This window comes from Malus sylvestris, chromosome 4 (assembly GCF_916048215.2).
Source record: "Malus sylvestris chromosome 4, drMalSylv7.2, whole genome shotgun sequence".
Lineage (NCBI taxonomy): Eukaryota > Viridiplantae > Streptophyta > Magnoliopsida > Rosales > Rosaceae > Malus > Malus sylvestris.
In genome coordinates this window covers 18,860,405-18,875,707 of record NC_062263.1, presented here as the reverse complement: position 1 = coordinate 18,875,707, position 15,303 = coordinate 18,860,405, and the positions used below count along the sequence as shown (strand labels likewise).

Here is a 15,303-nt window from a genome sequence, read left to right as displayed (position 1 = left end):
AAAAAAAATGAACCGAATCTTAATTTCTTCTTTTAAACTTAATATTTTCTGATTGTTGAACACATAGTGGAGATTTATAATCAAATCCATTAGCACATGTGGTATTATCTTATTGGGTGATGGGTCCTACATATATTCCAATGGCGACTGTTGAGTTTTAGGGAGAAGAGAGAGTCCACAAGTCAAAGTGTAACAAATTTTGAGTTTCAAGGAGTTACATGGTGATTTTTAAGTTACACAGAATAAAGTGGGATTAAAATCAAGTTTTAAGGGCGGTAGCTAAAAATTGGAACCACAAACCTTGACCTAGAAGATCTCTCCAGTTTGCCAATTTTATCCCCAGTTATGCTTCATTGGTAGCCAACCTGTTTTGAAGCCTTTCATTTTCACATCAACCGCATGGTCCCCAGTTTGCCAATTTTATCCCCAGTTATGCTTCATATGGTCTAAAATGATGGTCTTCCTGATATTTGCCTTTATAGTATAACTTACTTTTCTCATATCTTGGGAACGAAATACTTTCAATGCTATCCAATATCTAAAATAACAGACTTCATACTTTAATTTTAATTTATAAAATGGTGGTATCTTGTTTTATTTGTAAGTGTGCACTTTTGTTCACCACCTTCAAGTGGTAATAATGCTTACTACTCTGTTTATAATAGTTAGATGTGTTTAAATTTTGAGATTTGTTTTTATACACTACACATATTTCAAAATTTAAACTCATTTAACTGATAAATAGGATGATGAACATCATCATTACTTGAGATTGGTGAGTAAAAATATCCCCTATTTGTAAATAGGTTTTAGAAAGATTCAAACTTTGTGGATGTTAAGTTCCATATCAAATTATAACTTATTCATATAGAGCTATGTAAATTCACATTCTCTTAATATCGTTGTATAAAAAAAGTTAAAAAACTAAACCAATTTACAAAATTCCAATTAATGTAAAATAAAAATGCTACTAATCTTATCATACTTTTCATACCACATTTGTACGATTTTTCTAATATAGTTGGGACCCACATATGTTGATGAGTCATAACCTTATTAGAGAAGTGACACAAATATAATATAAGTATAACATTACTTAATGTAAAATACCATTTTCTTTCAAGTGCTGATATTGAAGGACAAGGGAACAATCATTTGCATGGAAAACAACAATTTGACCATTTGACCTGAAGATTCCCATAAACTGCGGCTCTCCATCAGAAGCCTCCTTACAATAGCATAACTATTTTGGAGGCTGAGAGCTAGCAAGAATAGGCACAGGATGATGGTAATGTTGATGGAATCCTCTCATGGTCGCTCTCACTTGCCGCTGCTCTCGAAGGCTGAGAGCTAACAAATCAAAACCGAACTACACCGAAATAAACCCTACATCATCATGTCACCCCTATCGATGATATAAACTGCCTAGATTCTAACCACCACCTTCAGAACCTCCACATACAACCACCCAATGCCGCGAGGTCAAACATTCTCCACCGTAATACTCACCACCTCTCTCTTGATTCTCGCGGTCTCAGCCAACTTGAGAAATCACATTCTTCATGTCAATCATGTTGACACGACGAACGCTGATGCTAATCCCAATTATGAATCACACGACATAGCTAATGCCGTCGACCACATTGGCAAGATCGTCGGCGGCATTGCCAACGACGCCAACAGCCCCAACAGCCTTGTCAATAACCTCGCCAGCGCGTTGAAACCAAACAAGGACAACTTCACCGAGTATACTCGGGCGGCGCTGGTCCAAGAGTTCATCATGGCCCATAACGAGATCCGAAGGGCAGAGAACATGAAGCCGTTGGTGTGGAACGACACGATGGCCCAGTTGGCGGAGGACTGGGCCAAGAAGCAGGATCACGACTGCGGAATGCGGCACTCGTCGTATCAAGGTATGGGGGAGAACTTGTTCTGGGGTTACAAAGCGCATTGGCTGCCGAGGGAGGCAGTGTATGATTGGGCACATGAGAAGCAGTACTACAACAAAGAAAACCGCGAGTGCGAGCCAGACAAAGCATGTGACCACTACACGCAGATCATATGGAAAGACACTGAACAAGTAGGATGCGCCCGATAAAAATGCTCCAGTGGAAGTTTGCTCGTTGTTTGTGAATATTACCCACCCGGAAATTGGGTTGGTATGGACCCCTATAACCCAATCCCTTTATCCCAGTTAGCTCATTATAACCTGTCGACAAAGTTGCCACCATCACCACCATCTTCAGATTCACATACTTCTCCACCGTTGTCGCCATCATCATCATCCCCGCCACCATTGCCTCCTCCTTTTGGTGAGGTTTCGGCTTCAAGTAGCAACACTTTTCTGAAACGAAAGGTAATTTTAAGGTGTTTTTGAACTTTAATCCTTTAAGAAGATTAAAATTTAATAAAAATCTAGTGTTATATTGAATATTAATTTTAGTCCCTTAATGTGTACTTAATTCAAATTCAAATTCATATTATATTTTTGTTTTTATATTATTACATTAAATTTTAAATTTATTATTATACACACTTTAATTCATTAATTTTATTTAACTTTCTCTAATTAGTGTACCTAAAAGTCCATATCATAATATATTTTACTAAATTAGTGCAACGAAATGCCCATACCTAAATATATTGTAGTAAATTAGTGACACATAAGAAAATATGTAAAAACATAAACGTACCAAAAATTTCGTACCTAACTATATAATACTAAACTAGTGTACCAAAATATCGGTACCTAAATATATTATACTAAACTAGTGTACCAAAATGTCCCTACATAAACATATTATACTAATTCAGTGTACCGAAATGGTCGTACTTAAATATATTGTAACGAATTAGTGGCATATAACAAAATATGCAAAAACATAAGTGTACCAAAAAATCTCTACGAAAATATTTTCTTATATAAGATGCTTATCATAATGAAAATTAAAATTTATAAAATTTTCATAAAATTTAAATTCATAAAATTATAAATAAAAAAGAGACATTAATACATATGCAGGCATTAAATAGAGTTTAGAAACTAAAATCAATTTTTAATCTTGTATATGATATTTTTATAAACTTCATCTTATTTAGGAATTAAAATCCAATTTTCTATAATTTTAATTACTTGGTTTTAGACTTAAGCATGCTAACATCGTTGAAAGGAGAATGAGAATCTAACTTCAATAGTAAGGAAATGATTTTATTTAAATTGTCCGAAAATATAAGAATCTAAGACACCAGAATTATAATTCTTCTTATAACTTGTTGCTATTTTACTCTCTAGGGTAATAAAGGTGCGGGTCATCATGTTCCACGTGGACAAAATGGACAAAGTCAAGGTCATCACGTGCCACCTCAGGGTAATCACGGGCAGGGTCACGGGCCTCATCATGGTGGTCACCATCGTCAACTTCAATCACATTTCTCACAAGGTCATCACGGGACGCGTCGCGGTGATCGGCGGACGCGTCATCACGGCCAAGGTCAAGGGACTCGTCGTCGTGGTCACCGTCGTCAACCTCAACCTCAAACGCAATCCCCACAAGGTCATCACGTGCCACGTCAAGGTAATCAAGACCCAATTAATCACGGGCAAGGTCAAGTGCCTCGTCGTGGTGGTCACCACCATCAACCTCAACCGCAAACCCCACCACTAGTCGCAAAATCCGACCGGATATAACACTAGGGTTAGCCAAAACACACGACCGCCACCACCTCCACTCTGATCGTCTCAAGCTTCACGTTCTAGATGTTGTAGTGGCATACCTTTTCATACGAGCAGCTGAGACGTTAATTTTATGGAGCGATTTTGGCACTCCTCTTTGGTCACTTGGACCCAAAGCTGAACATTTTGCAATTGTATCTGAACTCGTAGGAGGAGTAGAGTGCAGTAGGCTAAAGGAAGAGTGTTGAAATCACCTCTCCTACTTTATTACATCAATGGTGTTATTCTTTTTTCAACCATGCTTATTATCAGAACAACACCAACTTATGTACAGGTAAAGGATGAAAAAATTTCCAATGTGTTTTTGGGAATTACAACATTTTCCATGTGTTTGTAGCCCAAATAATTAAATAGCATGATGGATGCATATATATTTTCCACTCAGGGCTCGTTTGTGTCACATGATTGGGTTGAAATGGAGAAATCTCAAATTTCAAGATATATTGGAAGTTGAAATGAATAGTTTTCATTTGGAGGGGATTGGAAGACGATTAGCTATGAAGGATATTCATCCTTTTTAATCCTCCAATTTTGTGGAGGATCAGAGTGAATAAATTTATTTTTCATGAGTAATTCATCTTCTATCTTTTAGGTAATCCTAATTTTATAATTACCTATTCACTTTTAATTTATTTTTTTTATTCATTTCAATCCAATCTTGTATGTGTACCAAACGAGTCCTAAGAGAAAAGCAAAGTGACCGATTGATACACATTGTACAATCTAACAATTCAAAATCCCTATTCTGAATGGAAAACCTTGGTCTCTAACTGATAAGCATTGGTAAAGAAAGCAGGCCAACACAGATATGTTGAAAAAATGCTGCTAACTGTAGATGCACCAATCAGAAAGTTCATCACAACAATCTGCAGATGAATGGCCTCCAAAGGAGAAGCTCCTCCCATTATGAGACCAGTCATTGCGCCAGGAAGTGAGATGAGGCCGACGGTTTTCGCATTGTCCAGAACTGGAGACAGAGAAATCACCAGAGCTCTCTTCACCTGCTGCATTGTTGCTTGGCGCGGTGTTGCACCGAGAGCCAACGCTGTCTCTACCTGCATAAGCAAATATTGGTAATCCGTATGAGGTTTTTGACATTGTTCTCAATCTTCAAAATCCCAACTGGAAAATGACACAAATTAGCTAAATTATGATCGTATTGAACTAAATGTGACATTCATGATCCATTTGCAATTGCCAAATCATGAATATTGAACAATATAACAATGCAAGACTATATCTTGAACACAAGTTGTGGACTCCAGTGTCCGTTTGTGAATTTTTTTGTAGGCAGCACTTATGTTTGTCAGAAAAATACTTAGAAGTACTTTCTGAAAATCACTTTTAGTTATTTCTGTCAAAAAAAAAAATGTCACAAGAGCTTTTGAATATATGAAATCGCTATTGGAAACAGGCAGTTAGTCTTCCTGTGGAAAACTATAGGTAAAAGAACAGAGGGATTTGGTACCAATATGGTTTTCTTCGGGTAAGAAATTAACCTACCAGGTTCATTTGACTTCGAATATCATCTCGAAGTCTTTTCATCGTAACCCCAGTTACCGTCATTGAATTTCCGACCATCATTCCCGCAACAGGGATAATATATCTTGGAGTGAAGGGGAACACGCTCAGCAGCACAAGTAGCAACATTGTGACTGAAGTTCCAGCCAATATAGAAGCCCCAGCAACATACTTCCCTCTAGGAACATGCTTAGCCCTTTGCCCTGCTGTATAACCAGCAACAGTCACCTGCAGGCCAACAATCACAAAGATCCTCAAATAATGTTGGAACTTTTACTATTGAAGCAGTAAGAATAAAAAGAGATATGAAACAAATAGAACCGGTTATAACCTTTTAATTACAAACTGAATTGGAGCGACACAAAACAAACAATAAAAGGACACTAAACCGTGTTATATACGGTTTATGGTCTGATTAGTGTTTGATATCTTTTTTAGGAATGCATGATCATTTCTTTTATTCTCTATCCACGATATCAAATTAAAAAATAAGCAATAAATTCTTGGTTAGTAGGTGACTAAGATAACGAAACTCCTTAAGTAAGCAGAGTAAAATCAGAGGTCTCTACTTCTAAAAAATCAAACCAACCCATCAACACGTTTCAAAAGCTTCATCCAAGAAAAGGTAATGACCAAACAGTTCAATTTTTCTCGGAAACCAAACACATGGCAAGAAAGTTAGCACAATAGAGAGAATCACAAACCATGAAAAGGTAAGCCAGAACGATCCAAACGGCATTGTCCCGAGTGAAGATGAACTGAAGAACAAACCCGATAATCGAGAGCTGAATGAAGGCCCTAGCAATGGAGTAAATCATTTCTCTACCCAATCCCAGTTTCTGCATGTACGACAAGGCCACCGCCATGAGCACCACCACCGTCGCCGCCAGCGGCTTCACCATGCCCTTGAGAAAGTCCACCATCCATGACAAGTCCATGTTGCCCACAAACTCAGGTAAGGGAAGAACAACTTGGGCAGCAAATAGGCCTTGTATGAAATTGGACGGTGCAATGTCTGTGTGGTTTTGTGCGGTGGTGGAGAGGAGCGATGCCATTTGCTAGGAACTGATAACGAAATTCTGACTGCGACGAAAGAAATTAGTAATATGTGGTGAGAAAGAGAGAGAGAGAGAGAGAGAGAGAGAGAGAGAGAACGACGTTCCCCTGAAGTTCGAAATATATGGATGAGAGAGGAGAAACGACCTTCCCCTGAAGTTCGAATGATATGGTGGAGTTGACAACTCCAAGATTTTTAAGTACTTTTGCCCGTACCTTTTGGTATGACGGTTATCTGTCACATGTTTACAAAAGTTTTTTCTGACACACAACTAATCACAGTTTAAAAATATAAAATATAAGAGTAGGGCAAATATGTATTAGACGGTGTATTAACATTGCGGTCAGTTTTTTTAAAACCGTTCTTTTGCAAGATAGATCATAGGTAGCGAAAACGGTCGCTCTTTGGTATTTCTTGATCTCCGATCCTCACCCCTAACTCATTTTGGCCTCCATTTGCAATGAACTTGCACTCCATATATTCTGTCTTTGATCGGCTTAGGCGAAGACTTTTAGATTCCAACACTTCTCTCCAAAAGTTAAGCTTCGCATTTACCCCTCCTGAGTTTCATCTATCAACACTATATCGTCTACGAAAAGCATACACCAAGGAATATCATCTTGAATATGTCCTGTTAACTCATCCATTACCAACGCAAAAAGGTAAGGACTTAAGGATTGTTGATGCACAAAATCAGTGAGGACTTTGGTACAACAGAGAGTATTAAGTTTGTGATCTTCGCTAGATTGCTCTGATCATTAGTGTGGATAAGTATGTAAATGGATAGAGACAGGAAAGCAAACACAAGATGTACGTGGTTCACCCAGATTGGCTACGTCCACGGAGTAGAGGAGTTCTCATTAATTGTGAAGGGTTTACGCAAGTACATAGGTTCAAGCTCTCCTTTAGTGAGTACAAGTGAATGATTTAGTACAAATGATATAGGTGCAGGCTCTCGTATCACTTGCCTTAACTGTCTCATAGGTAGATGTGGCGTCTTCTCTGGAAGTACGCTTCCTCCATCCAGGGGTGGTATCTTTAACTGGTGGAGATGCCAAGGTAATGTATCAATTTCACTTGAAGCTTACTTGTAGTTTCAGGCTTGGTCAAGCGCGATACAAACCATGTAGTAAGAGTCCCCCAAGTCGCCGAGCTAGGGGATCTGCTGAAAGAGGTGACAGACAAGGTAAACAATCAGAGCTCCAAGCAATCAGTCCGAGATCAGAAGTTTGATTTCGAGTTCCGACTGATTGTTCTCATTCTCCCTATCTTGCAGGCAGCATGAAAGATAAAGAGAAGAAAAGGAGAATAGATGATATGAGATGTTTTTGCTTTTGAAGAAGTAACTTTCCACAGGCTTATTCTTGAACTGGGCTGGAGGATTTTCTGGTTTCCTCCAGAGTATAAGGCCGACTGAAGAATTTGAGGGTCAAAACACGTCTATCAAATCTAGAGTACGTTCGACCCTGCTGATATGGGATACTTTTGCTGTTGACAAAGTAGTGGATGTATCGGCACGTGTTCTGTTACGCTTGTCTCCACATGCTTCCTTGTATCCTTCTCACTTTCCCTATCTGTTCCTCAGGCAGATGTGGTATCTTATCTGGAAGCATAAGATGTTGAAGATGGGTACTCGAGAGCAATGCCAGGTAAGTAATCAGGTAAGGGGTTCCAGGCAGTCAGTTCCTGACTAGAAGCTTGATTCCAAGTGCTGACTGATTGCTCTCTTTCTCCTTGTCTTGCAGGTAAGAACAAGGCCAAAGGAAAAGATAGGGAAAAAGCATGATATGGGATACTCTTACTTTTAACCCTGATGATATGAGATATTCTTGCTCTGGTGTAGCTTGTTTGTAGAGGTATTATCGGGGAGAAAGAAAGCTGAGTATTTCGAGAGGCTTCGTTGGGAGTGCCCTCTCAGATATGAGGAAGGGTTGAGCATTTTTGCAGGTCTGCCTGTCCGTTGAGGATGGAGGTCGACATATATAGGAGTTTCCCTAACAACAAGTAGTAATGCTATTCTTTTACCCTGCTTGGTCATAGCACGGTAGTGGGAGCTGCCAGCTTCACGTGTGTCAGAGCACTTTGAAAAAGTGGTATGTGGTATCTGGAAAGCTGATGTTGCGTGTGAAGATTACAGACAAGCTTTATCCAAGGAGATCTGGCTCTCGAAGTTGAGAAAGCGGTGCCTCCTCGGTTTTCGTACAAGCAATCCTGTCGAAGATCTGACTCTCGAGATTCAGAAAACGGTGCCTCTTCGATTTTTGAGAGAGCAATCCTGCTGGGAGTTTAGCTCTCGAGATTCGGAGAGCGGTGTCTCTTCGATTTTTGAGAAAGTAATCATGTTGGGAGTCTGGCTTTCGAGATTCGGAGGACGGTGCCTCTTCGATTTTGGAGCAAGCAATCTTGTTGGGAGTGTTTTCTCGAATGTAAGTAAAGGTTGGGCATGTTTGCTATTCTACCTTGCCACAGAGCACAGAGGTTGAACACAAGGACTTTCCAATTATCCAGCAGCGGTGCTGTTCCTTTACCCTTGTAGGTAATAATATGGTAGCTAGACCTTCAAAATTTATGTATCTAAACTTTGTTAGTGCTGTTTCTTTGCTATTCTTTTACCCTTCTTGGTCATAGCGATGTAGTGGGAGCTGCAAGCTTCACGTGTCTAAACTTTGTCAGAGATCTTTGGCCAAGTTATCTATGGTACCCATGAGCTGATGGTGCGTGTGGAAAGTGGATGATTGAACAGTAAGATTCACGTGCTTTCTACTTCACCAGAAATCTTCAACAGAATGCCCGTAATTTCAGCAAAGCTGAGTGTGCATGTGACAGGTGCTGACAAGGCTGAAAAAAGCAGGTGCCTCTTCGATTTCTGAGATCGGCCTTCGTGGTCTCTGAGCAGCCCAACTTTTGAGAAAGCAAGCGCCTCTTCGATTTCTGAGATCGACCTTCGTGGTTTTTGAGCAGCCCAGCTTTTGAGAAAGCAAACGCCTCTTCAATTTTTGAGATCGACCCTCGTGGTCTCTGAGCAGCCCATCTTTTGAGAAAGCAAACCCCTCTTCGATTTCTGAAGCTCCGTCGAGTGCAGATTTTTATAGAGGCTGGCATTAAGTTCCAAAGCACACTTGAATCTTCACCAGTAGAAGCTCCCTTCTTGCACTTCTAAGATCTTGATTTGTCCGACCTCTTCTCTCTTCAACACCTTTGAAAATGTCTGGCCCCTCCGACCGTCGTTTTGACTTGAACCTCGTTGAAGAGGCAGCCACGCCTTCTCCAGACAACATATGGCGCCCATCCTTCTTATCCCCTACTGGTCCGCTTACTGTTGGAGATTCCGTGATGAAGAATGATATGACTGTTGCGGTGGTGGCCAGGAACCTTCTCACTCCCAAAGATAACAGACTACTTTCCAAACGGTCTGATGAGTTGGCTGTTAAAGATTCTCTAGCTCTAAGTGTTCAGTGTGCAGGTTCTGTGTCTAATATGGCCCAGCGCCTATTTGTTCGAACCCGCCAAGTTGAATCATTAGCGGCTGAAGTGATGAGTCTCAAACAAGAGATTAGAGGGCTCAAGCATGAGAATAAACAGTTGCATCGGCTCGCACATGACTATGCTACAAACATGAAGAGGAAGCTTGACCAGATGAAGGAATATGATGGTCAGGTTTTACTTGATCATCAGCGGTTTGTGGGTTTGTTCCAAAGGCATTTATTGCCTTCGTCTTCTGGGGCTGTACCGCGTACTGAAGCTCCAAGTGATCAACCTTCGATGCCTCCTCCTTCTAGGGTTCTGTCCAGTACTGAGGCTCCGAATGATCCCTCTCCGGTGCCTTCTCTTTCTGGGGCTCTACCGACTGCTGAGACTTCTCCTAAGCAACCTTTGTGAAGATTCCCTCTTGTTTGTTTATTTTGACGCATGTATATGTACATATTTGTAACTTATCGGAGATATCAATAAATAAGTTTTGCTTCATTTCAACGTATTGTGTTAAATACACCAAAGCCTTCTTCACTGAGTGGGGTCGGCTATATGAATCTTAGAACGCCATTGTGCTCGGTCCTGTGTCATGTCCTCCTTTAGATATCCAAGGGCAATTTTGTAAAAATGTCAAATTTAAAATTCGTTTGATTAAAAAAGAACAGAAAAAAGAAAGGCGTGCTGGACTGAGGAGATATTCATTCCCCATCGTGCTTTGGCAGTTAACACAGAACACTCCAACACCCAACGCCCTGCGACCATAACGAGATCGTGCTTCACCATGATCGTCCTTCTCCTTCATCCACGTTCTGCTTTGGCAGGTCACAAATCTCACCTCCAACACCATTTATATTTGTAAACAAAACAGTAAAAAAACAGGAATAGATAGGAAAAAATAAGAAAAAACCGAAAAAACCGAAAAAACCAAGGACCTTTTTTCACCGTCAACTGCCCACACGCCAGTTTCTCAGAGTCATTAACTGCACACCGGCAGTTTGTTTGTAGTTGTGCAAAAATCAATGAGAAGGAGAATGAGGGCGAGGCGGAGGGATAAACAAATCGCCAAAGAGTCTTCCACCGTACAACTTCTCAACTTTCAATTTTAATCTTTTATTCTCAATTCTCAATCTAAAGCTTTTTCCTCGGTCTAATCTTTCTGCAATCTAGCCGGAAACGAAAAGGTCATGAGGAGCAAATCAAGGGAAAAAAAGACGGACGTCTATCAAAATGCCTTCCATTAATGAGCTTTTATCATCTTCCTATCCATCTTAATCTTTTATTTCTCAATCTCACTGTTTTGGGTTTACAAAGAGCAAAACAAGGAGAAGAGAACGAAGGCGGGGCGGCAGATAAAACAGAAAGACAGATAGACTTCGTCGGTACAACTTCTTAACCCTCAATCCACATCTTTTATTCTCAATCTCAATCTTTTTCCTCCTGTCATACTAATATTTTTGGTTTCTATATCTTTAGATTAATTCAAAAGGTTGTCTATGTTCCTCCTACCCATGAGTTTATTTTAATTAATTTAGTACAAATTTTCATTTTTGGTTTTTGGGTAATTAAAAGTTTGAAGCTTTATTTGTATAGTTAGTTTTGAAGTTGGTTTCACAGGGAAAATACGAAAGAAGTTGGTTTCACAAATACTGCTGAGTCATCCTTTTCTGTTTTGGGTTACATATCTTCGTCCCTTTTCGATTTTCCGACTATCCATTTTTTTCAGAATATAGGGAGAATCAAATGTATACACTTTAATGCATAATGCTGAAATGAGTGAAAATGAGTCACTAGCTGTATGTCAAGTTGAGTTGCTCTCTGAGTGTGAGTTGTTATGTTTACTCGATGATGCAGAAATTGTTGAGTGTATGAAGCAAGCTGCGAAACTTGACCTTGAGCTGACTGTAGAGGAGAGGAATCTTCTTTCTGTGGGATACAAAAATGCCACAGGTGCTCGACGGCCTTCTTGGCGCATCATGTCTTCCATTCAGAGAAAGGAAGAGGAAATCTCCAAGATTTGCGAGACCGCTGTTTTTTACTACAATATGTGAGTCACATTTTTCCCTAATGGTTTGCTCCAATGAATTTGACCTGTTGTGCTTATTTAATTGTATGCATGGAATATATTCCAAAAGGAAAAAATTGCATATAGGTTTGAAGAAATTGGTTCATTGTAATAAATTTGAAGAAAATGGGTTGATTGCCATTTCGTTGTCAGATAGTCAATTCCCAACAAAAAAAAATTTCGTTGTTGCTTCTTAATATAAATGCAGAATAAACAAGAAGGAAGAGGGAAAGTTTTGATTCATCAATTTTCTTCTGAGTAAGTTTGTTTGATCATTTTCCTACGGTTTAGTCTCCTCCTGCAGAAATTCGAATCCATATTTTACGTACACCGTTTTCAAGAAATTCACAGAAGAGAGATAGAAAGGGACAGAGTAGTACAAACCTTAGGTCAACCGGCCTCGATCCTCTGGATTCCCTCATGATCTTCGCCGAAATCAACATCGGAGCCATTTTTCATGTGCGCCGTTTACATTTTTGGTTTATGCAGTATTCTCTCTTTCTATTAATATCCACACAATTATGATTGATTTTTCAGATATTCAAAATGCAGGAACAAAGGAAAAAGAAGGAAAGTCCTCTTCACCTTAGTTTTCTTTTGCAGGAAAACCCATTTCATGTTAGTTTCCTTTTGCTTTATCTCCATTGGGACAAACAAACATTTTGCATTCTTGAGAAGAAAAAAAAAAGTGTTGTACGAGTAATCAACAAAGACAAAAGCGACAATTAATAAACGAATCACAATGACTATAAGGTTCAACCTCGTGGCCTTGCCTATTATCAAACCCAGTTGAACACGAAAAATGTATATGTACAAGATCTATACTGGCGTGTAGTGCCAGTCAGAGACAAAAGCAACAATTGATAAATGAATCGCAGCGACTACAAGGTTCAACCCGTCGCCTTGCCTATTATCAAACCCTGTTGAATACAAAAAATGTATACCTACAAGATCTATAGGGGCGTGTAGCGCCCGTGATTAAAAAAAAAGCCTTTTGCACGGTCTTCTGCGAGTGCAGGAAGGCTAGTAGTGTTAATTTTTTTGTATTTTTATTATAAGAGATATTATTCCACTAAGCTATATTAGGGAGATGATTTAAAATCAGAACACAATAGGTTGAAAAGGAAAACTCTATTTGCCACTTACACAATTCTCATTTTATATTTGTCAGGAAATTAGTAAACAAACAGACAAAATATTACTTAAAACAAATCAGATAACCTCTATTCTTGCCTTACAAATTTGAACTCAAATTGATATATTACTTGGTTTTTAGTAGCAACTGATAGATTGTCCTGATGCTTAGAGCTTTTCTATTCAGGTCTTCGTGTCTTAAGTTTAAACGTTCTTTTTCCTCTTAGTGTGATTAGTGTAGAATATTGCTTAGAATAAAAAATTGGTAAATATAAAATACATTTTTTAAGAGCAACAGGCTGAATAATAAAATTCATTTCAAATTTTCGGTGGTTCAGCAACATGGTGAGTAACTTTTTTCGTTTTCATGTGTTCCATGAGGTTAATTTTGTTGCGGATGCTTCAACTTCAATGGGGCAATCATCTTTTAATCCAATGGTGTGATATCGCTCGCTGACTGCGGAAGCTCGTCCTGCTTGATTATGAAATTTTGCTAGATCTTTCTTGTCCTTAGGGCTTTCTTGTCCCATATTTTAAGAATTTTTTTTTTGGACGTCCGACGCACCACCACGCATCAGCCAAGACATGACCACATGCACGGGCCATGCGCAGGCACGTGCTTGGCACACTAACGGAAATCTTAACACCGTTAGGAATATTCCATCAACTGGACGGGATATTCCGTTAAAGAAAACTAATGGTACTTGATGCCGTTAGGAATATTCGGTTAAAGTTAACGAAATATGCTCCTTCTTCTTTGGTGACTCGCTGGAGGCCGCCGTCTGGTTCGTCGGTTTCTAGAAAATTTTCAAAGTTCTATATCTTCTTCAACGGTGTTGGAATCTAAAGGTCTTCGCCTAAGCCGATCAAAGACAGAATATATGGAGTGCAAGTTCAGTGCAAATGGAGGCCAAAACGAGTTAGGGGTGAGGATCGGAGATCAAGAAATACCAAAGAGCGACCGTTTTCGTTACCTAGGATCTATCTTGCAAAAGAACGAAGAATTAGATGGAGATCTCAACCACAGAATACAAGCTGGATGGATGAAGTGGAAGAGTGCATCCGGCGTGTTGTGTGACCGCCGTATGCCACTGAAGCTCAAGGGAAAATTTTATAGGACGGCAATAAGGCCGGCGATGCTGTATGGCACAGAATGTTGGGCGGTGAAACATCAACACGTACACAAAATGGGTGTAGCGGAGATGAGGATGCTTCGTTGGATGTGTGGGCACACGAGAAAGGATAAGATTAGGAATGAGGATATCCGGGGTAAAGTAGGAGTAGCCGAAATTGAAGGAAAGATGAGAGAAAATCGGTTACGGTGGTTTGGACATGTGCAAAGAAGGCCTACTGACGCTCCGATTAGAAGATGCGACTATGGGACAAAGGTTCAGGGCCGATGGGGTAGAGGAAGACCTAGGAAAACTTTGGAAGAGACTCTAAGAAAAGACTTAGAGTACTTGGATCTAACGAAGGACATGACTCAGGATCGAGCACAATGGCGTTCTAAGATTCATATAGCCGATCCCACTCAGTGACTTGGATTTTCCAAGTCTCCAACCGAGAAGTTTTCCTCACTCGGGAAATTAAGGGAACACTACCCCAACCTACATGCTCCACTCAGAAAGCTTCAACATACAAGCTTCAACAAAAGAAAATTCAAAGAACTTAGCGAAGAAGGCTTTGGTGTATTTAACACAATACGTTGAAATGAAGGAAAACTTATTTATTGATATCCCCGATAAGCTACAAATATGTACATATACATGAGTCAAAATAAACACACAAGAGGGAGCCTTCACAAAGGTTGCTTAGGAGAAGTCTCAGCAGTCGGTAGAGCCCCAGAAAGAGAAGTCACCGGAGGGGGATCATTTGGAGCCTCAGTACTGGACAGAACCCTAGAAGGAGGCATCAGAGGTTGATCATTCGGAGCTTCATTACGCGGTACAGCCCCAGAAGACGAAGGCAATAAATGCCTTTGGAACAAACCCACAAATCTCTGATGATCAAGTAAAACCTGACCATCAGTTTCCTTCATCTGGTCAAGCTTCCTCTTCATGTTTGTAGTATAGTCATGTGCGAGCCGGTGCAACTGTTTATTCTCATGCTTGAGCCCTCTAATCTCCTGTTTGAGACTCATCACTTCAGCCGCCAATGATTCAACTTGGCGAGTTCGAGCAAATAGGCGTTGGGCCATATTAGACACAGAACCTGCACACTGAACACTGAGAGCCAGCGAATCCTTAACAGCTAACTCATCAGACCGTTTGGAAAGTAGTCTGTTATCTTTGGGAGTGAGAAGGTTCCTGGCCACCACCGCAGCGG

The 15,303-nt window shown here is 39.9% G+C and overlaps 2 protein-coding genes and 1 pseudogene across 2 annotated transcripts; 2 read left to right on the top strand and 1 right to left on the bottom strand.

The window, feature by feature from the left end:
* The first annotated feature begins 1,256 nt into the window (after positions 1-1,256).
* Positions 1,257-4,310, top strand: LOC126617726 (uncharacterized; annotated as a pseudogene).
* Positions 4,311-4,350: 40 nt separating this feature from the next.
* On the bottom strand, positions 4,351-6,458 carry LOC126617727 (protein ALUMINUM SENSITIVE 3-like). The gene is made up of 3 exons (XM_050285769.1): positions 5,959-6,458; positions 5,237-5,482; positions 4,351-4,788 (listed from the first exon to the last, which is right to left on the bottom strand). Exons 1-3 carry the CDS (start codon positions 6,307-6,309, stop codon positions 4,474-4,476), a joined length of 912 nt encoding a protein of 303 aa, XP_050141726.1. The 5' UTR covers positions 6,310-6,458; the 3' UTR covers positions 4,351-4,473.
* A 7,358-nt stretch (positions 6,459-13,816) lies between these two features.
* Positions 13,817-15,281, top strand: LOC126620272 (uncharacterized). Its single transcript, XM_050288785.1, has one exon. The coding sequence runs from the start codon at positions 13,860-13,862 to the stop codon at positions 14,514-14,516; it is 657 nt and encodes a 218-aa protein (XP_050144742.1). The 5' UTR covers positions 13,817-13,859; the 3' UTR covers positions 14,517-15,281.
* Positions 15,282-15,303: the final 22 nt, after the last annotated feature.

What these genes read in the sequence shown, in the direction of transcription:
- LOC126617727 (XM_050285769.1), bottom strand. Translation starts at nt 6,309, where the DNA reads ATGGCATCGCTCCTCTCCACCACCGCACAAAACCACACAGACATTGCA. An exon ending in TTCTGGCTTACCTTTTCATG is followed by an intron (nt 5,483 to 5,958) that starts GTTTGTGATTCT and finishes GTTGGCCTGCAG; the next exon opens with GTGACTGTTGCTGGTTATAC. An exon ending in TTCGAAGTCAAATGAACCTG is followed by an intron (nt 4,789 to 5,236) that starts GTAGGTTAATTT and finishes TTGCTTATGCAG; the next exon opens with GTAGAGACAGCGTTGGCTCT.
- LOC126620272 (XM_050288785.1), top strand. Translation starts at nt 13,860, where the DNA reads ATGGAGTGCAAGTTCAGTGCAAATGGAGGCCAAAACGAGTTAGGGGTG.